Below are 25,322 nucleotides of genomic sequence, written 5' to 3'. Positions count from 1 at the left end.
TTATATTGTAGTTTTAGGTTGCGAGATCTACAGGTATAGGGCGGTATACAAATTTAATAAATAAAAATAAGTAAATATCTGCATGACACATTTGACAGATACGTGACACTGCAAGACATTCACACAGCAAGTGTGCATTCCCACGAGACATGGGTAGCTGGGAGTTCATGCCCTAACAATGTCCAGTCGTACCTTGGAAGTCAAACGGAATCTGTTCCGGAAGTCCATTTGACTTCCAAAACGTTTGGAAACCAAAGCGCGGCTTCTAATTGGCTGCAGGAAGCTCCTGCAGGCAATCGGAAGCCGTGGAAGCCCCATCATACGTTCGGATTCCAAAGAATGTTCGCAAACCGGAACACTCACTTCCGGGTTTGCGGTGTTCAGGAACCAAAACATCCAAGTACCAAGACGTTCGGGATCCAAGGTACGATTGTACATCAGAGGCAAATGCCCAAACTGTGGTTGTTGCTAGCTTTCACCTGTGGGGGCTTGCTGATCCCAGATGCCTGCTGTGAATGCCTGGAAAACTAAAGTGGAAATCTGATCAAAGAAATCTAGTCAATAAATTATACCAAGTCTGAACTGATTCTGTCTACCTGGATGAATAAAACAATAGTTCTGAAGATGCCTTCTTTGTTTTGATAGTTGATCTATGTAATTGTCTGAGTAGAAGCAAGCCTTCCTTGGTGCAAGAGAAGAGGGAAATGCTTCTCTTGCAATGGCACAGCCTCCACCCATGATTTTTCCATAAGCACTTGTAGTAAAAAATGGTTTTCTCAAGCCAGTGTCACAGAGGTGTTTAGCGTGCTGGAAAGACCCAGGTTCAAATCCTCACTCGGCCATGAAATTGACCATGTAACGTTGAGCAAGTCACTCCCACTCCATCTCACCTTACTTCACAGGGTTGGTGTGAACATTAAATGGAGGTGGAAGAAGTACAAGGCCCTTGGAAGAAGGGCAAGATGAAAATGCCATCAAAGTAAGCACATAAAAAAATAACCTTTTCATAAGGCATTCTCCACCCTGCTGAGTCAAACCAGCCATCTTGTGTGTCTAAAGGACCTTAGGTCTGTTCTTTCCCTCTGTTTATTCAAAGTGATGTATTTTTAACTTTATTTTTATTCAAGTTCTTACAAAGGAATAAAGAATTCTTTAAAAACCATGTTTTTAAAAGGCTGGCTGACCTTGTTTCCAAACCTGCTGACACTTGAGCCTTATTTATTTTTAATATCTACTAATGTAGAACATTTAATCTGCTAAACAGTGTAGCCCCAGTGAGCACCACAAGAGAAACAAGGGTGGATGCTGACATTCACACAAATACCATTTCCAGTTTTCATGGGTGGGGCTGAAAGCGCTCATGTATCCTTAGACATTAACCGGCAATCCCAGACACATTTTCTGTTCATCACTGGGATGTACAACGTTCACTGTGACACCCCCCCCCCCGGAAAGCTCATATTTGCAGTGGCCTCTAGTTTAAAGTCACTTGTTTCTACAGTGACTTCTTATGGTGCTGCAATATGCAGACAAACAGATTTTCAGGAGAGTTAAAGGTAATACTGAGAGCCATAATTTCCTGTGGTTTTTATTCATGTATGTGCTTTTTTCAAAAACCGTGGTCTCACCTTTGCTAGCCTTTACAGGGCATCGAAAACCCAGAAATAATGTTTAACCACAAATAGTGTAATTGAGACAGAAATTAAAACTGTGTTTGCTCACCATGACTAATGATAGCTGCCATGCCACCTTTAGCTTTCAGGGCGGGGGAAGTATCACTCCTCCTCATCCTTATATAGGTGCCTTATATAGGTTGCTTGTCTTTTTAAAGCCATTCCTTACAAGAGTATCAACCCTCGCTAACCTGCACACCCAGCGCCTTCCTCTCAGCCGAGCCACACCATACATTTAAAGCAAAGAAACTGTAGCTCAGCCCTCAGAGAACTAGAATTCCCAGAACCCTTTTAACTAAACGACAAAGTCTGGCTGAGAAGAAGGTAGCAGGCTGGCTTTGGCTCCAGGGCTGCAATGCTGTGGCAGGGGAAAAAACAACCCCGCAAGTCCCAGGATTCTCTGGGGGAAACCATGTGTTTTTAAAAGCATGGTGTAGCTCTATAGTCTCCGCTGGAATCATCTCGAAATGCTGACTGTTCCTGGCATGAGGCTGTGACCTAGAAATGGGAATCCCCACCACTAGACTTCCCGCTAGTTTTCCAAGGGCAAAAACACATGAGATAAAAAAGCACCCAGGCAGGCAGGAAGCCTTAATAACTAAGGAAGGAAGCTCTGAAGCCTGAGGCTCCAAAATAACTAATCCATCTCGGAAGGCAGATACTAATTTGGAAATACCCACAGAGCATAACTGGTTATGCCGAGCGGGAGACCAAACACTCTCTGGGCTGTACCTAAAATGAAGGTAGCACTTCGCTGTGCTGCCAAGGTCGCGGCCAGTTGCATTCAGTGCCGCAAGGCTTTCGTAAGACTTTCAGGTACCTTTCATAATTCTGGAGGGAACACCCAACGAGCAGAACTTGTGCCCATTTCAATACAAAGAGGAACAAGATGAACTCTAATGAGATGTAGAGATAGAGCATTCATCCTCAGGGTATTCCTCTGAGCCAAACTTCAAAATTTTGGGATACTTTGGGGAGGGGAAGGCATTAGGGGTGCAAAACAGCGAGAGGCAATATACCGTATTTTTCGCCCCAGAGGACGCACTTTTTCCCCTCCAAAAATGAAGGGGAAATGTGTGTGCGTCCTATGGGGCGAATGCAGGCTTTCGCTGAAGCCTGGAGAGCGAGAGGGGTCGGTGCGCACCGAAGTCTGGCTGAGGAAGCTATCCGCAAGCCTTGCAAGCCCGGCGGGAGTTCCCGCAGGCTCACAAGGCTTGCGGGCAGCAGCCTACAGCCCCCGCGAGTGTCCGCAAGCCTTGCGCGCCCAGCAGGAGGTCCCGCCGAGCGTGCGAGGTTTGGGGCGGCAGCCTGTCGCCCGAAGCACGGGGAGCCCTCCGGAGCGCTCCCCGTGCTTCAGGCGAGTGTCCGCAAGCCTTGCGCGCCCAGCAGGAGGTCCGCCGAGCGCGCGAGGCTTGGGGCGGCAGCGAGTGTCTGCAAGCCTCGAGGTCCCGCCGGGCGGCGAGGCTTGGGGCGGCAGCCTGCAGCCCGAAGCACGCGGAGCCCTCCGGAGGGTACCCCGTGCTTCGGGCAGGTGTGCGCAAGGCTTGGGGCGGCAGCCGCGGCGGGGGAGGGGGATATTTTTTTTATTCATTTCCCCCCCACAAAAAACGAGGTGCGTCCTATGGGCCGGTGCGCCCTATAGGACGAAAAATACGGTAAACATTGCAGGGGTTGGGCTGGATGACCTCGGGGTCCCCTCCAAGTCTACAATTCTATGATTCTCTACAATTTCTTCCCTGTTGTAATAGTTTTGTTGCTGACAGGGGGAGCAGAGAAGAGAGTTAAATCCTCCCTCAGTGTCTTCTCTGATTCCATTTAATATCCACCCTCCCCCACCCAACCAGGAATTTGCATTTTTAAAAACTGTCATCTTACATATAAAGAATATAAGGGGCTGGAGCTCCCCCCCCTTTTTTTTAAGCCTCTGGGTCCAGGGAGGACATCTTACTCACTCCTGAAGCGAGGCATCGCCCACTTCACTGACCCTTTTCACTAGTCACAATGGGCAGGTAAATCAAGAATATGTAAAATATGTGGACTGCAGATGAAGGGTTTTGTGCGTGGCCAACCTTTGTGACAAATAAAAACATGTTTAATGGAAAACAATAGTCAGGGATATGGAAAACAAGTCCTGCAAGGAAAGGCTGAAGAGCATGTTTAACCTGAAGATAAGAAGGCTAAGGGGACTCATAATAAGACAGAAAAATTTGCTCTCTGAGGGCCCAAAGGTCAGGACTAGCTCTCATGAGGTAAAGCAGCATTCCTGAATCTGGCGTCATTAGACTCCAACTCCCATCAGCCCCAGCCAGCGCAGCCTGTGGTAAAGGATTATGGGAGCTGTAGTCCAACAACACCCGAGGCCTATATGCCCCCAAGTGAGACAGGCCACAGGGAGAAAAATGCTTCACAAGAAATGATAGCAGCAACTTTGTTTCCCTTCCTTCTTGTGTTGAGGGCAGAGTATGCATGCAGGTATCCAGTTTTATGAGAAAACAGTGGGAAAGGCACGTGCAGGAGATACCCATGGGAATGTTTTGCCCCGAGCATGAATGCAATCTGCGAGGAGCCTTTGCTGATGAAGAGGCAGGGCTGTGCAAACAGAAACTTGGCTCTGTCCTCAGTGGCTCCCACGGGGTTCTGGGGAATGAAACGAAAAGCCGCCTGCACGGCAATCTGGGACATGGATGAAAGAGCGCATAATTTGCATGGCACATGAGGGAGATCAGGACTGCTTAGGGTAATGAGAACCAAGGTTGCACAGATAGACGTGCCATCTCCGAGTGCCTTCTGGCGGTTCCCTCACTGCAAGAAGTGAAGTTGTAGGGAACAAGGTAGAGGGCCTTCTCGGTAGTGGCGCCCTCCCGGTGGAGCACCCTCCCATCAGATGTCAAGGAGATAAACAACTACTATACAACTTCCTGTATTGGGAAGTTTTTTAATGTGCGGTGCTTTGCTGTGTTTTTATTACATTGTAAGCCGCCCAAGAGTGGCTGGTGCAACCTAGTCAGATGGGCAGGCTATAAGTAATATATTATTATTAATGCATTATTATTATGATTAAGGCCAGGAAAGTTACCATCTCTACAATCCAGGCTGAGGAAGGATGGAGAGTTCGGCCACCCCTGCCACTACATTACCATGCTTGGGGTGTTGCAGGAAGGGACTGTTCTCCTTTAAGGGCAGACTCGCTTTCTACACTGGGCACAGAGGAGTGCTCTGGCTATCCTTTGCCGGCCCACCTGCTGCGCCACCAGGGCAGGGCTTGGGGGTTCAAGACCCAGGGGACATCGCTCCATTGGGTGGGCAGTAGCGCACGCACCCACAAACCTGCTAAAGGAAGCAAGGCTGTGTCACCTTGTTCTGAAGGGAGTGAAGGACTCCACAAGGCCATCTACAGGCTCTGTTCAGTCCAGAGACAAAAATTAGCTGTACACTTCTGCATGAACGGAATTGGAGTCTGCTGAATCAGGCCAATGGCCCATCTTGTCCAACATCCTGCTTTCACCGCAGCTGAGCCTGTAAGGTGGACATGAGAGCAACAGCAACTCGTGCCATTTGTGATTCCCAGCGCCTGGTATTGAGAGGAATGGTGCCTCTGACAGTGGAGGTAAAAAATGAAACCACTGTGGCAAACAGACACTGATAGTTCAAAATATAAGGTGGCTGGTTGTTGTTGCTGTTTTTCTGCAAAGCTGCCATTTATTCTGGGGGCACCGTGGGGGAAGAAAAATAAAAAGTGCCACAGTTTGGGGTGGGGAAAACAGCTTTAAGTTTGTAATGTCACACAACCTAATCTGTCAGGGCTTCCCTGCAAGAGACTCTGAGTAAAGGGAGACATTAGGCAAAATCGGCAATGGGGCACTGGCATCCAGTGTGGCACAGCGGTTAGGGTGCCAGACTAGGATCTGGGAGACCAGAGTTCAAATCCTACTCAGCCACAAAACTTCCTGGGTGAACTCTGGGCCAGTCACCGTCTTTCAGCCTAAACCTACCTCACAGGTTTGTTGTGAAGATAAAATGGAGGGAGAGAACCCCCCCCCCCACTGGGAGCACCTTGGATGAAAGGTGTGATTTATACACATAATAACAAACAGAATTGCTTCCTGCAGTTTCTTTGAAGGGAAGCTTACTCAGCAGAAACACAGCCCCAAAACATTGGTGAGAAACTACTTATTCATTTCCCTGGCTCCCTAATACATCTTGTCCAGGTTTAAGGAGGCCCTTGGCTGTGTGTGTTGTCACTGTCACCACCGCAACTTGGCTGCTGCGACCTTACTGGGTGGCAGAGGTGGTTACCCAAAGAAGCCCGAAACAAACTATATCAAGTGCTCTGAGCCATTGCTGGAAAGTTAGCATGGGTGCCCTCCTTCCCAGTGCAGGGATCAGCAATTGTGGGGGTGGGGTGGGGGATGGAGCCAGGTAACTGCAGGAGAATGCCAGGTGCTGACATCAGGGCCTGGGGCTTGTCTTCATCCCTGGACTATGGAAGCCTGCAGGAAGGATCAGCGCCTTTTCTTAAAATCACTTCAGTGCCCCCCAAAAATCGGCTTCTGAGAGGTTTGCAATGTAGAAAAACCAGCTAGGCAAAGAGTAACCTAAGGAAAACAATCCCAATCAAACACTGAAGTATAAACACTCAGAATTAAAGTATGCAAAACCATCATTAGCAACCCATGATTAAAATATACAATAAAATGAGTCCTTTCAAACATTACAGTAACAAAGACAGGAGATTATGTGTGCTTAGCCAGGGCACGGCTATGGTTGGTGGAGGGGGAGGCCCTGCTGTACAACCATGATCTGTACAGCAGGCAAGAGGGAACTGCTGCTCCATCTGCTCACTCTTAGGATCTGGCCGTTGGCCGTGCTTGCTGGGGCTGATGGGAGTTGTAGTTCAGCAACATCCAGAGGGCCAAAGGTTCCCTCCACCGGCTATGGGTAGTTGCTCGGAGCAGAGAAAGCAGGAGCTGCTGCAGAACCAGGGCACCCCAGGGACCCACAAGGGTGGGGGTCTTGGCAGCTACCCAGCAATGCCCACCCCTGATGCCAGTCCCGATTCCCAGAGGAGAGGAAAAACAACAACATGCAGCCAGAAAATGCAGATAGGGTCTACAGAGTAATAACGCAAGAGACGTCCTCCAGCGTTCCTGGAAATATTGCCAGTGGGAATTACGTAAGGACTGTGTTGTGCCCATGGGCCAACCTTGTGCCCATGAACAACAGAGAGAGTGAAAGCACTCACAATGATGGTGAAATAGTCCCAGGAGTTTCAACACACAGGACGATAATGATCCCCGAGTCCATGTGGATCAAGGCAACCCTTCAGGCAGGTCTTATGCCATTCTCAACCCACTGTTTTGGAACACACCATACACAGAAAAGGAATGTGGCTCCCTAAGCCAAGCATAGGCAAACTCGGCCCTCCAGATGTTTTGGGACTACAATTCCCATCATCCCTGACCACTGGTTCTGCTAGTTAGGGATGATGGGAGTTGTAGGCCAAAACACCTGGAGGGCCGAGTTTGCCTATGCCTGCCCTGAGCAAGCTATTGCCCACCCCTGTCCTATAGGCCTCAGCTGGTGTAATTCAAGGGTACGATTGCACCCTTAAGCACTTCATAAGTAACAATTTACATCCTGCCTCTCTTGCAAAATGATCAGAGCAGCCTACACTCCCACAACCCCCAGAGAACACAGTCAAGGGGCAGGGATGTTGAGAGCTGTTGTTCTGCAAGATCTGGTGAGCCAAAGGTCCCCCCCACAGCCGTGCATGTAGAAGAGGCCTGTTCAACAGGTCGATCTCCTGACCCTGAATGATCTCCCCCCCCCAAAAAAAACCCCTCAACTTTGGCTTTCCAAAGTTGATCACTGCCAAATTTTTTTATAGTGGGAGTAGATCGCAGTCTCTTGGGAGTTGGACATGCCTGATGTAGAAGTTCCCAATCATACCAACTAATTCTGCCAGGCCCCCTCAAGTGAGCTGTGAAGTTGTTTTGGCAAAGCCAAGGCCAGTCTTCAGCTCATGGCTGACACTGGACAGAGAGAGCCAGAACACTGACCAGACCCAACATAAGTCTTTCCCGTTTCTAAAAGTTGGCCGGTGCCCCTGCAGAACTTGTTAAGATGGTTTTGGTGTTTCTCCAGGAAGTGGTTAGCTTTTTCCTATTTGCTTTTGGCACACTTGTGGAAAAAAGACAGACAGATACCTCTCACTCTCACAGTAATAAAGAAAGATATGCAGCCTGGATTCTATCACATCCTTTGATAAAACCGCCCCACACAAGTCACGTGAATGTTAATTTGTTCCCAACCAGGTGCAATTCTGAACAGTGATAAGACATCAGAATCCACGCTGGAACATCCTGGCCTCCCACAATCCATAGTCTTTCTCACAGTTCATTTGCTACCGAAATCACATCTTCCCTTCTAGATCTCTTGCTCAGTCCCATTCATTCCCAGGCCGCCTATCCACATTGCTGCCTGACGTTCCTCTCTGGTCTGCTGAGGGCAGCTACTTCTCAGCCTCCATTAACCTAGCAGCACTCATGGGTGCTACCAATGAGTCTTCCAGACACGGTTGGACTACAGCTCCCATCAGCCAGATTGACCAGTGGTCAAGGATGACGGCAGTTGCAGTCCAACAACACCTGCAAGGGAACTGTGGAGACGGGCATATTATTGCCATGTTAAGTGGGATGAAAGGCAACCATTTTGTTACTCTTTAAAAATCAACTTAATGTTTAGATTTAAAGACTTTTAATACCTCTAATCATCATGAGGGCATCATGAAGCCTGTTCCACACACAAACAAAAGCAGAAATCCCTTAAGAATGCAAGCTTGCATCTTAGTAACGCTTTTCAGCACAAGAGGCCACACAAAGAGGGAGATACACACACACACACACACACACACACACACACACAGCAACAAGGAACTGGAAAAGAGATGCCGTCTTATTTAAGTCCAAAGTGCTTTTCACACACACTGAGTTTCCAAGCACCAGGTTAGGCCTAGAGGCTCTATTAAATGGTGGGGGCAATGAAGATGTGTCCTTCTCCACTTGCGTGTTTAGAGTCCCCTCCTACCAAAATATCAACTTCAGGCGATCAAGCCACTAAATGTTTTATTTCCATTCTGGTTCAGCTGCAGCCGAGGTGGTTCCAGCTTCAGGCCAATCAATGCTCAGTAACCAGTTTTGCACAGGTTCACGTGAGAAATATTAAAATAGAAAGGTGCAATTGTTATAATCACAGTGCGGTGAAGAAAACTAATACAGTATGTTAAGTGTTGCAATTAAGTGTCAGCAGCAGAAAGTACTACGCAAGCAAGAAAGAAAAACAATGGAGTACTTAAAACTTGTGCACTCTTTAATTTAAAATGACACAGAGACTTTCATAATAGGTAAAGGGGGGGGGAGCACAGGTTGCCCATCTAGGTATACAACTGGAAGTATCTGCTTTGACTCTGAGGCAGTAATGCTTCTGAACACCAGTTGCTGGAAACCATGGGGGCAGGGGGAGTGCGCTTGTGCTACTTGTGGGTTTCTCACGGGCCATTGTGAGAAAAGTGTACTTGACTAGACAGACCACTGGCCTGACCCAACAGGCCTCTTCTTCTGCTCTTATCACTCCGGAAACATATTTTTCATGCTATCATGTAATTTCCTTGGAAATGGTGTTGTGCCTTTCCCCAGCTGACACTTTGCCTGCTGTCCCACAGAAATCTCTTGTGGCAAACTGTTTAGAGACTGCAGTAATTTTTCAGTTGCCCCTTTTGCAGAGCAGCTCCCAGCTCTTGAATTGGTCCCCACAACCATTGCTAGTGATGCAAAGGAAAGGCTTCTGCAGTTCAAAGCTATGCCAGACTGAACGCCATTTTGTAGGGCCGTTCGCAGTGGGGTTTAAAATCGCAGAATTGTGGACTCGGAAGGAAAATCGCAGAATTCTGGGCTCATCTAGTCTAGCTGCCTTCCGTGCAGGAACCAAGAGTGAAACGATCTCCAGCAGCTGGCTATCCAACCTGTTAAAAAGCCTTCAGTGAAGGAGATCCCACCTTCTGAGGTAGTCCATTCCACTGCCAAACTGCTCCTACTGTCATACAGTTCTTCCTAAAGTTTGTCTGGAATCTCCTTTCTTGTCATTTGAATCTGCTGGTTCGTGTCACAGAAAAACAAGCTATGGAACCATCTTCCATGAAACGAACAACCCTTCATATACTTGAAGATGACTGACATATTTACTTCTCAGTCTTCTCTTCTCCAGGCTAAACATACCCAAGTCTCTCAACCGTTCCTCACACTAACTGTAACCCTTCCGGCAGCGACATTATTGTTTGGTTTCCTAGGTGCTTGGCTATACAGTCAACAGGTCAAGCAACCTAGTATTCTTTTTTTTTTTTAACAGTGCCATCAACAACAGCAACCAGGAGTGTGTGTGGAGGACAGTCAACAGCCTTGAAGTGGTGAGCCTCTTTTCAATGTCTTCCAGACTTCATTGTGTATCCACCTTCTTCAGCCTACCCAGCTTCTCTCAAACAGATGAACTACGCTCATTTGAGAACTCTTCTCCTGGAACTTCTGTGGCAAACTTCACCTCTTTTCAACCAAATCTGGCCAACTGTCCGCAATGGCAGAGCATAGGCCTTAGCAGCACCCAGGACCAAAGTGTTTGGTTACTCAGGAGGGAACGCTGCCCTTTAATATCCCTCATTGCAACCGTTATTGGAACAAGTAGTCCACCAACAAGAAGGTGTATACCTAAATTACCAAGAACAGTGCCATATGAAGTCTGGTTGCACAATCCAACATCGCACATTGGAGCCTGTTTGATCAATTTCACCCCCAGTCGTATTGTTTGTATAGGCTGACGGTCCAGATGTGCTGCACCTCGGGCAGGAACAGATTGCCAACTCTGCACAATCAAAATACCCACCCTCCCACACACACATTTAATCCTGTTTATAGATCTCCAATCTTCTATTATGATGCCTTTCATAACAGAAGGTCTAACCAGCACACGAAGAGGGTGCATGGCGGCATGGGGGAGGGGCTCTGCAGTGGGCAGCAATGGTGCCCTCCCCCTTTCCCTTCCTGCAAATGCTTAGGTTGGTCCCCACTCCCCTGTCAAGGTTTGAGTTCACACCTGCTTGAATGGACTCCATAAGGTCCTTATTCCATTTCCCATTTCCCTATGCCCCCAATCTGAGGTTAATCTGGGGCTTTGTCTTACACTAGCAGCCTTGCGTCTGCCATTGCTCAGGAATTCTAAGAAACCAAAAAAATAATAAAGTAAACTACCAGCGAAGTTTTAAAATAGGTGGTTAAAAACAGTGGTTTTCAAAGGTTCCATCCCTCATCTTGCTTCAAAATGGCAACCCATTATATCCATACATAAGATAAAAACCTGCTCCTTGACCTCAGGAATCATCATGCCAAAGTTGGTTACAATATCTTAAGTGAAATCCAAATGCTTTCCAAAATACATAGTAGATCCCCATGCCTGTTCTCAATGTATATGTAAAGTCCATGGGATAGACACGAAATATGTCCTAAAGCACCCATCTTGTATTGTGGGGTCCTCTTCACACAGATGCCTCAGGTTCAGCTCTCCTGATCACACCCCTGTAAAAGAGGAAGGAGGCCTACTCTACAAAAGCACCAGCATGTGGTCGGAACGAAATGCTTAAGAGATTGCAAGGTGGGCAGGATGAACTGTGTACCACTTCAGACCAGCCTTGTATTTAAGCACTAGCCTGGGTAGCCAAAGGCGAAAAGGAGCTGCATTGCAGGCGAGTGAGAAGACTAGTGGATGGAGGACAAAGGAGTCTCCCTCTCCCCTGTGCCCAGCAGAGAAAGCAAACGCACTGCAAAGGAGGAAAGCTGCCCTGGAGATAGGCAAATATTATGCTGTTAATCCCTTTTAATAGATTGGCCAACGCAAATGAAACCAAGCAAGTATTCACATTGAAGACAAGGCCACAAACACACAAGCATACGAGAGTTGCCAAACCTGCAGTGTAAGTAAAGGAGGCACAGCCCTGACAAATGGCTAAGATCTGTAAAGTTTTGACAGGTTGAGGAGAAAAGCAATGTTTCAGCCACTCCCTTGGCCCCACTTGCTTTTTTCCCCTAACTTCCAGGCAGGGTTAGAAACTCAGACATATAAGCTAGGCACCAAATGGCTCCTTCAACCAAGGTTACAGTAGCCAAAACGGAATGTCTAGTTGTCATTTGGGGGCAAGATGGTGCTAAAGTCTTATTTTTCAAATGATGGACTGACTGTGATTGATTATCAGTTAAACATCTGGCTAGTTCAGATGACAACCTTGAGCTAGGCTAAAAGCTTCAAGAAATTAAAAGAAGAAAAGTCACTTTGTCCAGGGATAGCCCACATATATATTGGCCTATTCCGACCTCTTTTTCTTAATGGTCCATTCATAACATGTGAGCAGGACAGTGGGTTGCGGCAGGTGAAGACAAGTAACAACAAGTAACTATAATGTCATTTATTGCTCCTGCTCAGGCTGCACAGAAAAAGCATTTCGGTTCCTGAAATTTATGCTGACTGTGCAGATAAAATATAACTGATAGAATTCTACAGGATGTGGTATTAGTTTGTGAAAACAGTCAAGATCCCCAAGCATGCACCTCCAGATAGTGGAGATGTCGGGCACTATCCTGGCACCCAAGCATAGTGACTTGGTTTCAAGTGGCTGCTAGCCAAGGGCAAAACACTGCTTCCAGGCCCACCTACCCCCACTGCAGCATTTTGTTTCCTCCCCCCATTGGAAATGGAGAGCAAGCCTTCCCTTCTACTAGAGAAACAATGCTTAGGGACATGGCCAGGGTGGGACTGCATTTACCACCTCACAGTGTCCAGAGCAAAAAATAGGTCTGGGAGGCTCTCAAGGATGTCCCAGGTGACCACCTGCCGGCTCAAATTCACACTCCCACCAAACTCAAGGGAAACTACTAAGATCTGAGATCTACACAGTCCTGCCCTGGGTTCTCTTTATGGGCCACATTAATGCAGAGGTGCTAATTTTTTTTTTCCAGGCAGAAGAGCCCAGATGGGAAGAGCCCATTTGGAATCAGCATGTCAGTGGTGTGTGCAGCCAGAAAATGAGTGTGGCAACACATGCATACATACACCCAGCCCAGCACATGGCAGAATGGTGGTAACTGGTGTTTATCCATCTAGATGGCTGGAAGGTATGACTTATCCTGCATTCACTTCATGCATTTTAGCTGAGCATTGGAATATGACCAGTTGAAGGAAATGTTAGCAAAATGCATTTGCGCTTCCTTAATCGGGGAAGTGAAAGCAAACACCAAGGATTTCGGGTACGGAAGATTCCAGAGCTCTATTTCTAACAGCACAGGGCTGGGCTCCCGACACTCCAGCCAGCCTTGGCCAAAGGTCAGGGATAATGGGAGCTGAGGAGTTCAGCAATATAGAAAGAAGCAGATATGTCCCATCCCTGCCTCACAGGAAAAGCCAGTCCCACAACCAGCCTGCCACTATCCCAGGTGTATGCAGACATAGCCTGTGTAAGTGAAGTCCTATACACTACCCAGAAATAAGCACATTTGAAGTTCAAAGGGACTTATCCCAGGTAAGCATTCACGGAACTGCAGTCTTTATTTTTATTTTTTAAAGGAGTCATGGGAGATTTTTCTCCACATGGTTCCCATCCACTTTTACATCATAAGTATGTGTAAATCAAATGCTGGTTCAGTTATCAGTCTTGTCTTCCTCTTCCTGCTCTTCAGATAGAAAGATTTGGCGGGGGGGGGGGTGTGATAAATGATAATTTGACAGCACCACTTTTATTGTTTTAAAAACTCATTCTATCATCTCATTATTCTTGTTTTTTTTAAAAGGCACCACCCACTTTAGATGTTACACTGGTGTAGATGAGGTTGATGGCAGGCGAGTTTGTGACATCACAGATATTGGGCAATCTGCACTGTGCACTGCCAGCTTCTGCTGCAAATGTACAGATCTTATTCTGCCCATGAGCTTACCCCTCAAATGTTGTTTGACTCCCAACTCCCACCATCCTCAGCCAGTATGGCCAATGGTCAGCGAGAGTGGGAGCAGTAGCCCAGGAACATTGGAGGGCACCATGTTGGCTACCCCTGCTCTGAGACAGAGGGAAAAAGAGGGGGAACTTCATGTGAACAGAATGCAGCAAGAGCACTTTCAGAGCATCTCCGCCTTTCAACTAATGTTATGAACTCCCTACACACCCCAGTCTATAAAGCCAAAAACTACAGTGGTGCCAGAGGCAAGCATCTTACGAAACTCTGAGTATTACAATTATTCTCTTGTTATGTACAAGTTTAGTACTGTAATCCTCTGCCCTGCAAGATAAGCTGGGTCATTTAGTAAGTATCTCATTTAATAAGTTAATAAAATACTGCAGAAGCTAAGGGTTCCAAGAATCATAGGGAGGGTCTGGCAGCATTACTGGTTTAGGAGGATGGACTCCAGGATATCTCCACCTAGGCCAGCCTTTGCTAGCCAGGCATCCTCCAGATCTTTCAGACCACAAACCTCACCAGCCACAATCAGTCCAACAGCTCTCTAAATCAAGAGAGAGATTGTGGGGACAGACAAAACATTATAAAACTAAGAGATTTTGGTATCTAGGTCTCCTGAGTTCTTGAAGACAATATTAGGACCAGAGACACGGTAGTAAACCTATTTGATTTTGTGGAGGAGAGTGTTAGTTAAACTCTACATATTTGGCAAAATCACGTGGCAGGGGCTTTTTTAAAAACACTTCCCTATTTTGGAGGGGGTGGGGAGGTGCATATCAGGGGAAGGACTAGCATTGAACACCTCCCTAATGGGTTATTTTTCTACAAGCAAGAAGGATTTTATAGGTGAAGCATTAAAAAAAAATTGGTGATAACCCACCTACAATCTGAAGCATCAGAGTCTAGGAAAGGCTACCACTTGTAAGTAGCGAGGACTCATGATTTCTCTAGGCAAGAAGCAACACTCAAAGGATTATGCAGGGCATCCCTTACCTGTTTCGCTCGAGATGGGGATCCCCAAGACCAGGCACTTGATGGCAGCTGCCCACCTCTCAGCCACTTTTAGGTTATCCTCGTAGCACTCTGCGCTGTCCACCTGAAAGGTCCTTGCAGTCCGCTGCCGCACCCGCCCAGAGCTCACCGCCACCTTCCTCTTCTTCAGCGGGTAAGCGTAGACACTGAAGAAAGCTGACTGGTTCGCAATTGTGTGGCTGCGCATCGTGTGGCAACCCACCACATCAATCAGCTGCAACACCGTCCGGTGATCTGTATCTGGCTTGGGCACCAGGCGCTGGATATGCAACTCTGTCCGCGTGAGGCTGAGGGCATAGCGGGTCCCCTTCGGGGGGTGGGCACCAAATTCTCCATGTAGGAGAGTCTCAGAGCCTTCCCCACATGCCCCCAAAAACATGTTCATCTCGCTACGGAGCCCCAGCTTTGCAGTTTTGTTTTTCACCTTTTGCTAAGCCTGTCAACAGCTGGTTGCAACTCACTGCAACCGAACCCTTTCCCTTTAACCTCTCCCCCAGAAGCAGCAGATTTAAAGAAGAGGATTTGAAAATCTTTTCATTTCCTTAGTAGATTAAGTGGCTCATGCAGCCCTTTAAACCAAGAAACTTCCTCCACAGCTCAAGCTGCCCAACCGTTTCCCAGGGTTTTCTCTTTCTTCATTGAGCAAGATCCTGTGTGTCAGTAAACAAACAAACAAAAAGTTTTAAAGGGGGGAAGTGTATACACACACACTTTTCTCCTCTTGCTTCTTCACAAAAAGAATGCTATGAGGCAGGGCCACATCAAAAGCCTACAGGACCAAAAACCAACCTGTCTGAGCTACTACAGATTTAGGACAAGAAAGAAAAAAAGGAAGCCCTGCTATCTGCATAAAGACCAGGGGAGAGAAATGAGATAAAAGCTAACAAAGGTTTTTAAAAAATGTTTGCATTCCCTAGCAAATAGGTACTTTTCAGGTGTTTTCAAATAATATGATTTTCACCTTCAGGCAAGGAGCTGAAGAATGTAGTCCGGAAGGTGTCCCAGCTATGAGACTCTCATGAATCCAAATGAGTCACTGAGGATATGCAGCCCTCACTGGGAAGAGATCCCAAGTCCAACAACTTAACAAAGGATGCCAGAGAAGTTTTAGCTGTTCAGGTGATGGTGCTGAGGAGGAAAAAGAAGGAAATTAAAGAAATGTGGAAATACTATTTGGAAAAGGCTGGCTTTAGGACTTGAGCTAGAGGCCAGGTTTGGAGGCTGTCGGTTTTTTAAAAGAACGACTTGCCTAGCATTTCATACCAGCATACTTTGGCAGCTCAGCTTTTAAAATCGAAAGGACGGGAAAGAAAGGCTTTTTTTTCTAAAGTGCTATAAAAACGTAGTGCAAATGCAGCGGGACTATGAAGTATCCCTACCACCACACACCAAAAAACGAGGCGCCCAACTCACCCCCACTTGGCGCCTTTGTCCAAAGCATACAAGACTACACTGAGGAGAATCAGTGCCTGCTTGGAGTCGGTGGAGCAGCGTCTTGGAAGAGCGAGCGGCGGGGATGGGGGCAATAAAGGAAAACCAGCAGCTCCGTGCACTTTCGAGCGCCTCCCTCCGACACCTGACAGGCGACGGTCCCCGACGCCGCTCAGCAGTTCCTTTTCCCTGCCATCCTCTTCCTGTTCGCTCTCCTCTTCGCCCGCCCGCCACCCCCTCTCGCTCCCTCCCTCCTGCTTCTCCCAGCTCCACGCTCCTTCTCGTGCTCAACTAGGAAGTGCTCTGTTTTCTACCTTGGGGGAGGGATGAGTCGGGTGGAAAGGGGGCGGGGAGAGTTCGCCCTTAGCCTATGAGAGAGAGACAAGGCCTTTCGCCGGCCCATTCAGGAATGCCGCCCCTGCCCGCCGCCGAGTCAGATGCGGCGGCATTGGTGGCAATGGGTGGAGGCTGCCATATTTGTTCAGGGCAAAGGTGTGGAGAGGCAGCGGAGGGGGCCATCTTCACTAAGGGAAGGGAGCCGTAATATTAGAAGGAGGCCGGGTTTTGAAGAAAGGAGAGGTCGCAGGGTTTTGTAGTGGGGGCAAGGTCACAGCGAGAAAGAGACTTGATTCTATTTCCATAATAAATGGCGGCCATCTTTAGTAAGTGAAAAGGATGGCGTTTCAGTCCGGGCCAGGGGGAAAGGAAGGCGTAGCGGCCATTTTGGACGCGGGCGAAGTTTCAAGGCTTCGCTCGACGTGCAGCAAATAATCTTAAGTGAGGGACAGGGTACGCCTCACGGTAGTTCACGTATTCGCACCATCTTTGAAGTGGTGAAGGCGCGAGAATTTAACACCCCACCCCCCGGACGATAGCAGCCATCTTTGTTACTGGAATGCAGGCTTTGCTTTGTTGCTTCTCTTCGCGTGAGCACCAAATAAGTCGAACAAGTCGCTTTCCATAGGGGCACCCTCGTATTGCATCCTTCTTTCAAGCAGCTTTTCAAGGGATTTTCGTATTGGCTTCCCCAACTTCACCCAGACATTGCTGGTGAAACAAAGTTCAACTGAAAGATCTAGTCTAGATACCCTATTAATGTTGTTATGAATTGGAGGGGTGGGGGCGGTTTAGGCTGAATGCCTGGGTCCCCTTCTAACTTCTGGATCCAGCACAGATTCAGTTGTTGGAATAGCCAGGCCAGCCTGGTAATGGCTTGCTAAAGAGGAGTTCTTTATGAAGGACGAAGGGTGTGGATCTTTGCCAGAGGGCAAAGAGTGCCCCCCCCCCTTAGAAAGACCAAAGGGCAGAGTGGAGAGCTGAGTTATGTGAGCTAGAAGCTGGAGGCAAACGCTGCAGCCTGGAAAGGCAGAGGGAGAGGCTGTGGCTATGGGAGAAGCAAGACTTTTTAGGGTTGGTAATGCCATGAGCCCCTCCATCATAGGCTCAGGTTGGATATATGTGTAAATAAACTATACATACTAAAGAAACCACAGTCTCCACTGAGCCACATTCTAAAGGAAACTGGAACCCTGAGTAAGTGCCAGGAACCCCTGGAATCTCACAGCACTCAGAGATTGGAATGACATAAAAATATAATTATTATGTTCAACTTACTGATTGCATGTTGATAACACCACATGCTTACTGTATAGTTTCCTGTTGTAATTGCTGTGTTGTTTTAATGGGATTGTTTTATTGGAAAATTTAATTATGAATGTTTATATTTTAATGTTTATGTTACGTATGCTCCCACTTGTAAACCACTGGAAGCCTATTTTGGCATTAAGTGGTCTGTAAAATTATAATTATGATGCAGTCACTAAAGAATGGGTGATTGAGGAACTGTGGACAGCATCATACACAGTGGTTCTGAGACACCCAACCGTAATATGGGAATAACAACAGCCGGATTACATTGCAGAGCTGTTTGTGACTCACTGAGCTCAGGCACAAAACGGCAATATGGAAATAATAACTCTGAATATATCTGCAACCTGTAGAGCATTTCTTTCTTTTCTTTTTAAAAGCATCCCTGTTTACGTTTTCCTTGCACAATCAGCCCTTAGCTTGAAAAAGCATTGAAATCCTGGCTTTGCTTCTACTTTTTCGGGTGGGCTGGCGATATTAACTACATTTTGCTGCCCAGCATCAGCTTTGAGATTTCTCTTTCGTTTCCTATAGGAGAAGGGGTGTAGTGGAAATGATATACAGTACTATACAGTAAATAAAATAAACTAGGAAGCTCCGTCTTCGACCCAAGGAATTGTCAGTCTATAGTTGTCGTACGTCTATGGTGCACATCCTAGAATTACTATAGAACAGAAGCCACGCCCCTTCCTCCCGTCTCGCCCCTTCCTTCCCCACAATTCTTTGCGCTCCTACAGCCTCTTCCTTTCCCTTTTTTTCCGGGCGCCGCTGATGCTGCCATGGTGAGTCCTGATATCGGAGGGAGCTGGGAGTTGAATCCGTTGCAATCCTTCCCGGGGAGGCGGCGTGAACAGTGGGTGGTGCCGCGCCGGTGTGGAGAAGGGCCTGGAGTTCCCGGGGAGACTAGTATTGGCGGGCGCAGCCGGTGCCCGGTGGGTCTTTAGGAGCAGGATGGATTTGGGGCCTAGGAGCGTTGCTGGAGCCGCTTAAGATTGGACAGAGGAAGGGGGAGTCTACACGCGTGTGTGCACGTCCTGACATTACACAGGGGTGAAATAAAAAAACACGTCTTATCTAAAACACGATTACGGGCTCGTTATATGGTAAAAAAGAAGGCAGACGAGAAGCTGCGGCATGCTTTCTCAGAAAAGTTTGTTCTAAATACCCAGCTGAAACGTAGCCGTTCTCCGTCTCTGCGTCTTTGGTATTTATAGTTCTTGCTGTAACAGCCATTATCGATCTCGACATTTTGGGAAGGGTCGTAGTTCAGTGGCGGGGCATCTGTCTGGTGTGTGGAAAGTACCAAGTTAAGTCCCTGGCATTTCCAGGTAGGGCTGGGAGAGATTCTTGCCTGCAACCTGGGAGAGGTGCTGCCTATCCATCTGGACAGTTCTGAGCTAGATGGACGAATGATCATTTTTCCTGCTTGGCAGGGGGTTGGACTCGATGACCCTTGTGGTCTCTTCCAACTCTATGATTCTATGATCTGACTCTGTATAAGGCAGCTTCCTGGTTTCTAGAAATACTGCACTTTTTAGCCTTTGCACGAGGAGCATACTAGCTTTAGAACGGAGATGGGGTTTTAATTCATTGTTACCAATAAACAAATAACCTGTGACTCTTCTGGATGTTGTTGGACTCCAGCTCTCATCAATGCCAACAAAAAAGGTTAAGTGATTAGGTTAGCATCATCTTGAAGGGCTGCAGGTTGCCCATTCCTGGTGCCAACCAGTGAGGTTTACATCATAGCAGCAGCAGCAGTAGGTGTGGCCATAGTGAGAAAGGAGTATGGAAGATGCTGTTTACTTTTGTGTAATAGAACTTTATCCATGCAGGTGTGAATGGGAAGGGGGGGCATCTTAGAAGCAGAGAATGGGGCAGTTGCATTGAGAATGGATTTTGCAGCTAGGCATAACCCTTGATTATTCATGATAGAGAAAGAGAGGGGCTTAGTGTGGTGGGTCCTTTGGGCATGTGGGAGGTGAGCATGCAGGCGATTAACAGGTTCTGGTGTGAAAGAATGGCTTGGATGAATGGAGCTTGTGTGTGCAGAAGATGAACATGTACTTGGGGTGCCTGTTGTCATGAAACAATAAAAAGGGAACCCCCTTATTAAACTACATGCAGTAACAAGCAACTTAGACCACAAACAATTTTGCTTTGAATATCAACTTCCCTTGGTTGTATTATTATTATTATTACTATTACTATTAATTGAATTTGTATACCACCTTTCATCCACAGATCTCAGGGCAGTTCACAATATAAACACAATAAGAATACAGTGGTGCCTCGCAAGACGAAAAGAATCCGTTCTGTGATTCTCTTCGTCTAGCGGTTTTTTCGTCTTGCGAAGCAAGCCCATTGACGGATTAGCGCTATTAGCGTCTTTTAGCGGCTTATCTGCTGATCGGATCAGCTGATAAGCGGCTTAGCATCTTAGAAAAGGGAGGGGGAAGGGAAAAAAACAGCAGGAACTCACAAGACATTGTCGTCTTGCGAAGCAAGCCCATAGGAAATTCGTTTTGCGAAGCACCTCCAAAACGGAAAACTCTTTCGTCTAGCGAGTTTTCCGTCTTGCGAGGCATTCGTCTTGCGGGGCACCACTGTAAAATCAAACCAATAATCCCTCTCTCTCAAACACATTTAAAGAAAAGGCCCGTTCTTATGGTGCCACCCTCCAGACTTTCATAGAGGCCTCAGGATGATCTCAGCCTCCTAGTAGGTTCATATGGGGAGAAGCGCTCCTTGAGATATTGCAGTCCTGAACCATTTAAGACTTTTTAGGTCAAAACCAGCACTTTGAATTGGGCCCATAAACTAATTCACAGCCAGTGCAGTTGGGCCAGGATCAGTGTAATATGCTTAAACCATCTTGCGCTGCTGAGCAACCTGTCCACTGAATTCTGCACTAGTTGAAGTTTCTGCACCATCATCGGAGGCAACTCTACCTTGAACATGTTGCAGTAATCCAGCCTAGAGGTTGCCAGCGCTTAGTGAACAGTGGTTGGGCTGTCCCCGACCAGATAGGGGTGCAGCTGGGCCACCAGCCCAGTATTCAGTTATTGCAGAAACATTCTTGTGCGTTTGGCATTGTACTTGCAGAATGGTTTGCATCCACAGTGGTACCTCTGGATACGAATTTAATTCGTTCCGGGGGTCTGTTCTTACCCCGAAAAATTCGCATCCGGGGGCGCCTGTTCTGCGCATGCGTATGGGGCGGAAACCTTTCTGTTACTTCCGGGTTTGCCACATGTGTAGCCCAAAGGATACGTATCCAGAGGTGTTTGCAACTAGAGGTGCCACTGTAGTTGCTTGTAATTATATTAGTGTAATCCCTGTACTTCTTTCCTCTTGCACGTTGCTCATTTTGGGGGGGGGTATTTGGGGAGGGGTTGCAGCTAACAGGGTACAGCACATGCCTTGCATATGGAAGGTCCCAGGTTTAATCACTGGCCTCTGCAGTCAAGGCTGGGAGAGACCCTGGAGAGCTGCTATCCATCATTGTTGACACTGCTGAACCAAATGGACTTCTGTTTTACCTAACCTTCTGATCAAATAGAGAAGGTGGAAAACTAGTTGGCAACACTTTATAGCATACAAAATGTCCCAAAGTCTGTGAACGCTGATTGTCTTCACAAGCCCTTCTATGTGAGAGATTGTTTATTTGGCACCATTCTAGAGAAGAAAAATGAGGCTGAGGGGGAAATTGCCACCAAAATTAACTTTGTAGTTTTGTGCACATTTACTAAGCAGTAAGTCCCACTATTTTCAGTGAAACTTAACCGCCATCTGTACAATACCTTTAAAGCGCTATGATACCACTTTAAATGGTCTTGGCTTCCCCCAAATAATGTTGGGAACTGTAGTTACTTAAGGGTGATGAGAGTTGTAGGGAGATTTTATTTCCCTCAGAGAGCTACAATTCCCAGAGTTCCCTGGGAAGAAAGCATCAGGTTGGTGAAGGCTGGCACAGTATCTGCTGCCCAGTCATAAAGAAACCCAACATTTCTATATCTCAGAAAAGAAGGAGGTATGGTTGTATATAGGCACGTCTGGCAGATTCTCCCACAAACCCACTTACGTGACAGCTTCTCTTTCTTGGTCCCAGGGAGTCGACATACGCCACAACAAGGACCGGAAGGTTCGACGCAAAGAGCCTAAGAGTCAGGATATCTACCTTCGCCTCCTGGTCAAGGTGAGAACCAGCACGATTGAAAATCTTTGGTTTCGGAGATGGCTAAGAGCCAGAATTCCCGCAGGTCATGTTCTCCCTCTCTCCCCTTCACCCATGCTTATTTGTGTGGTGGTGGCATACTGGAATGTGTGAGTCTTTTTACAGAAGGAAGGCTCTAAGGAATTTGGGATGCTGGGGCGGGGGACTGACCTGCTGTGGAAAAACAGAATTAGTGGATTATATTTGGAGCTGGGCTGGAAGCTGAATTGTGGACATAATATGGAAAGGGAGGGCAAAGGGACAGGCCAACGAGACTCCCCCAAGTATCCTGTCAACCCCTTTCTTGCCTCTTCAGCTCTACAGATTTCTTGCTCGACGGACCAATGCAAAATTCAACAAGGTGATTCTGAAACGGCTCTTTATGAGCCGCACCAACAGGCCTCCGCTGTCCGTTTCCCGCATGGTAAGTGCAGGTTCCCCTCCCAGTCTATTTATCTTTTTTTATACACTTCCACAGGATGCCCTACATAGGAATTCTCAGTTGCTATCTTTCGCTTTATCATAACACACCACCCCTCCAGGTCCAAGTTCAGGAATGAACAGCCACCTCTGGTGTGGCTTTGCCAGCATTTTTCAAGCAGTGGAGCAAGGCAGGAAGAAAGGAAAGGAGCAGGACTCTGGCCCATGGTGTGGCTTTTCCCTATTTAAGGGTATCAGAAGAGCCTGGCTAGATCTGTCAAAATGTTCCATTTGCACAGCATTCTGTTCCTACTGTGGCCAACCAGATGCCTATGAGAAACTCACAGGCAGAACTTGAGGGCAACAACAGCACTCTCCCTGCTTGTGATTCCCAGCAACTGTTAAGAGGCATACTGCCTCCGACAGGGGAGATGGAATATCTCCATTGTGTCTAGTAGCTGTTGATATCCTCCACAAACTTGTCCCCTTTTAAGCCCATCCAGATGGGTGACGTATAAATAATAGAGTAATAATAATGCTTCTTCTTCTTCTTCTTCTTCTTCTTCTTCTTCTTCTTATTATTATTATTATTATTATTATTATTATTATCCTCATCGTCCAAGTTGGTGGCAGTTAGTTGCATCTTGTGTGAACAAATACCATAGTTTAAGTATGCATATTGTGAAGGCTTTCTTTTCCCTGTCCTGGATCTTCCAACTTTCAGCTGCTTAGGTTCTAGTATTATGAGAGAGAGAGAATAACTTTTCCCTCCCCACGTCTTTATCATGTCGCGCGCCTTGCCCCCCACCTCACTTTTTTTTTCTAAACTGAAAAGGGCAATGCACTCCTTCCCCAACCCCAAAGCAGTGGGTTGCTGTGCAGGTTGATGGCCCAGTAAATCTAGTGAGATATGCAGCTGATCATGCTAATGCAAGTTATAGGAGGAAATGGAGAGGCAGATCCATTCTCTTGCTGTCCCAGTTAAAGTAACCTGGGTGCGCATTCATATATAAAAAAGGAGCCCACTCCTTGTCATAGGGTTAAACCACTGCCTGCTGTTCAGACAGCTAATACGTGGACATTCACTGTGATCACTCTTTCTCCCTCTCCAGATCCGTAAGATGAAGCTCCCAGGCCGGGAGAACAAAACTGCTGTCGTGGTGGGTACAGTGACTGATGATGTTCGCATCCAGGAAATCCCCAAACTGAAGGTAGCTTGGCTGGTTGTTGTTGGTGGAGGAGCTGTTCAAAGGGCAGGAACTCAAGAGGCTTGAGGCAGCAGGAGGGATGTTGCTTTGACAGCCTTGAAAACTGGAGGTGTATAGGAATGCCTAATAGGCATGTGATGGCATGGAAGTGGTTGGCGCATGCAATTTATAATTGTACATGCAGTTGATGACTGGCCATCGCTTGGACTGTGAGCTGTTTATGAGTTTTAGTTCATTAACTAAGCATTCCAGGTCTGCTGCCTTGTTAATCAGGAGAGCATCCTTTTATCCAATCAGAATGTTCTGATTCAATCAATTAATTGCACCCCTAGTTATAATAATTAGCTTGGGGTATAGATGAAGGTGCAAAGTTTATTTGGAGCAAACAAATGACATACTTCATCTCACGTTGCAACCCGTTTCCCTTTTCCTCCAAGGTTTGTGCCCTGAGAGTGACCCGAGGAGCCCGTACCCGCATTCTGAAAGCTGGTGGCCAGATCATGACTTTTGACCAGTTGGCCATGGCTGCCCCCAAGGGCCAAGGAACTGTGCTGCTTTCTGGTGAGTCAGGAGGATGGTACCAAGCTCTCGAGGCTTGCAAAGTTCTTGCAGACGCTAGTTTGCTGCTGATGCCTCAGTATGACTAAAGCATCTTTTCTGACTTTCCTCCTGCAGGACCCAGGAAGGCTCGCGAAGTTTACAGGCATTTCGGCAAGGCCCCTGGAACCCCACACAGCCACACTAAGTGAGTACCTCAGGCTCCAGGTCTCCTGCTAGCCTCTTCCCATTTTCCTGTATTTGCCTAAAGCTATGCTGCACTTCAAGATAACTGTAGGTTTTTAAGGGAAAAAATAGGACTTTTCTCCTGTTTACACAATCACTTTATTACTTCCTGTTCTTCTGTGGTATAGCTTCAGTATTATACTTACGAAGGGCCTTAAAAGGCCTTTTCTGACTTTTGAATCCCATTCTTCCAAGGAATCAAGTCTTGGAAGTCTCACTATAGCGTTCTGAACCTCATAGCTGCCTAAGAGAGTTAATTAGGCTATCCTGTGAGCATTAAAACAGGCTTCCCACACCCAATCCCAAGTATTTCAACTAGTTGGCAACACTTTATAGCATACAAGACACATTCTCTTGCATGGTTTGCCATACAGCCATGACCCCCCCATTTGCCTCTTTTTCTCTGTATTCAAGTTGGAGAGGGGTTTGGATTCAGATTACAGCTCTTGGATTTCAGAAGCTCTGGGAATTTTGGGAAAGGAAGCAGAGTAAATTCCATTGACGCCTTCTCACTTTTTCAGGCAGCTAGGACAGTCTGTGGGAGGGGGGAGCCTTTTGGGGGTTAGGGAGGTGAAGGATAAAAGGTGGGAGCAAGAGAGCCCCACGATTCTGCAGCACCTCTGAATTCAGAGGCTACTCCTTCCTGAAGCAGTGTATCCACTAAGCAAGAGCAGGCTCCTATTTGTGCTACTAACTCCTCTTATATTTTCCACTTTGCAGGCCATACATTAGATCCAAGGGCCGCAAGTTTGAGCGGGCTCGAGGTCGCCGTGCCAGTCGAGGCTACAAAAACTAGAGTGGGTCTTCAAATATTTGAAAGCTGTGGTGCGCTGGATTAAATTTGCTATTCTGAATATAAATTAAAAAA

General features: G+C 47.1%; 2 protein-coding genes and 1 long non-coding RNA gene across 7 annotated transcripts in view; 1 reads left to right on the top strand and 2 right to left on the bottom strand.

Annotated features, from left to right (window-relative positions):
* Positions 1 to 16,443, bottom strand: part of SPHK2 (sphingosine kinase 2) — a 25,407-nt gene extending 8,964 nt beyond the window's left edge. The window contains exons 1-2 of one of the 5 annotated variants that reach the window (XM_081168786.1): positions 16,163 to 16,443; positions 14,711 to 15,877 (exon numbers count right to left, since the gene is read on the bottom strand). In XM_081168786.1, the coding sequence (XP_081024912.1) occupies positions 14,711 to 15,134 (424 nt within the window). In that variant the 5' untranslated portion in view covers positions 15,135 to 15,877; positions 16,163 to 16,443. Of the gene's footprint in view, positions 1 to 14,710; positions 16,037 to 16,162 lie in introns of those variants that run through there. The other 4 variants (XM_081168787.1, XM_081168784.1, XM_081168785.1 and 1 more) reach the window with 4 other exon arrangements.
* LOC308572569 lies at positions 9,021 to 12,109 on the bottom strand. Its single transcript, XR_014001812.1, has 2 exons — positions 9,426 to 12,109; positions 9,021 to 9,379 (listed from the first exon to the last, which is right to left on the bottom strand). It is a non-coding gene; the product is annotated as an uncharacterized lncRNA (long non-coding RNA).
* Positions 16,114 to 25,322, top strand: RPL18 (ribosomal protein L18; the record flags this gene model as incomplete). Its single annotated transcript, XM_081167433.1, has 8 exons — positions 16,114 to 16,227; positions 18,735 to 18,759; positions 21,919 to 22,025; positions 22,360 to 22,467; positions 23,576 to 23,674; positions 24,109 to 24,232; positions 24,347 to 24,416; positions 25,175 to 25,322. The coding sequence occupies 8 exons, from the start codon at positions 16,114 to 16,116 to the stop codon at positions 25,248 to 25,250; spliced, it is 723 nt and encodes a 240-aa protein (XP_081023559.1). The 3' UTR covers positions 25,251 to 25,322.

This window comes from Podarcis bocagei (genome assembly GCF_964188305.1).
Source record: "Podarcis bocagei genome assembly, chromosome: 13".
In the NCBI taxonomy this organism is placed as follows: domain Eukaryota; kingdom Metazoa; phylum Chordata; class Lepidosauria; order Squamata; family Lacertidae; genus Podarcis; species Podarcis bocagei.
The sequence above is the reverse complement of the archived record's forward strand: the minus strand, read 5'-3'. Positions and strand labels throughout refer to the sequence as shown.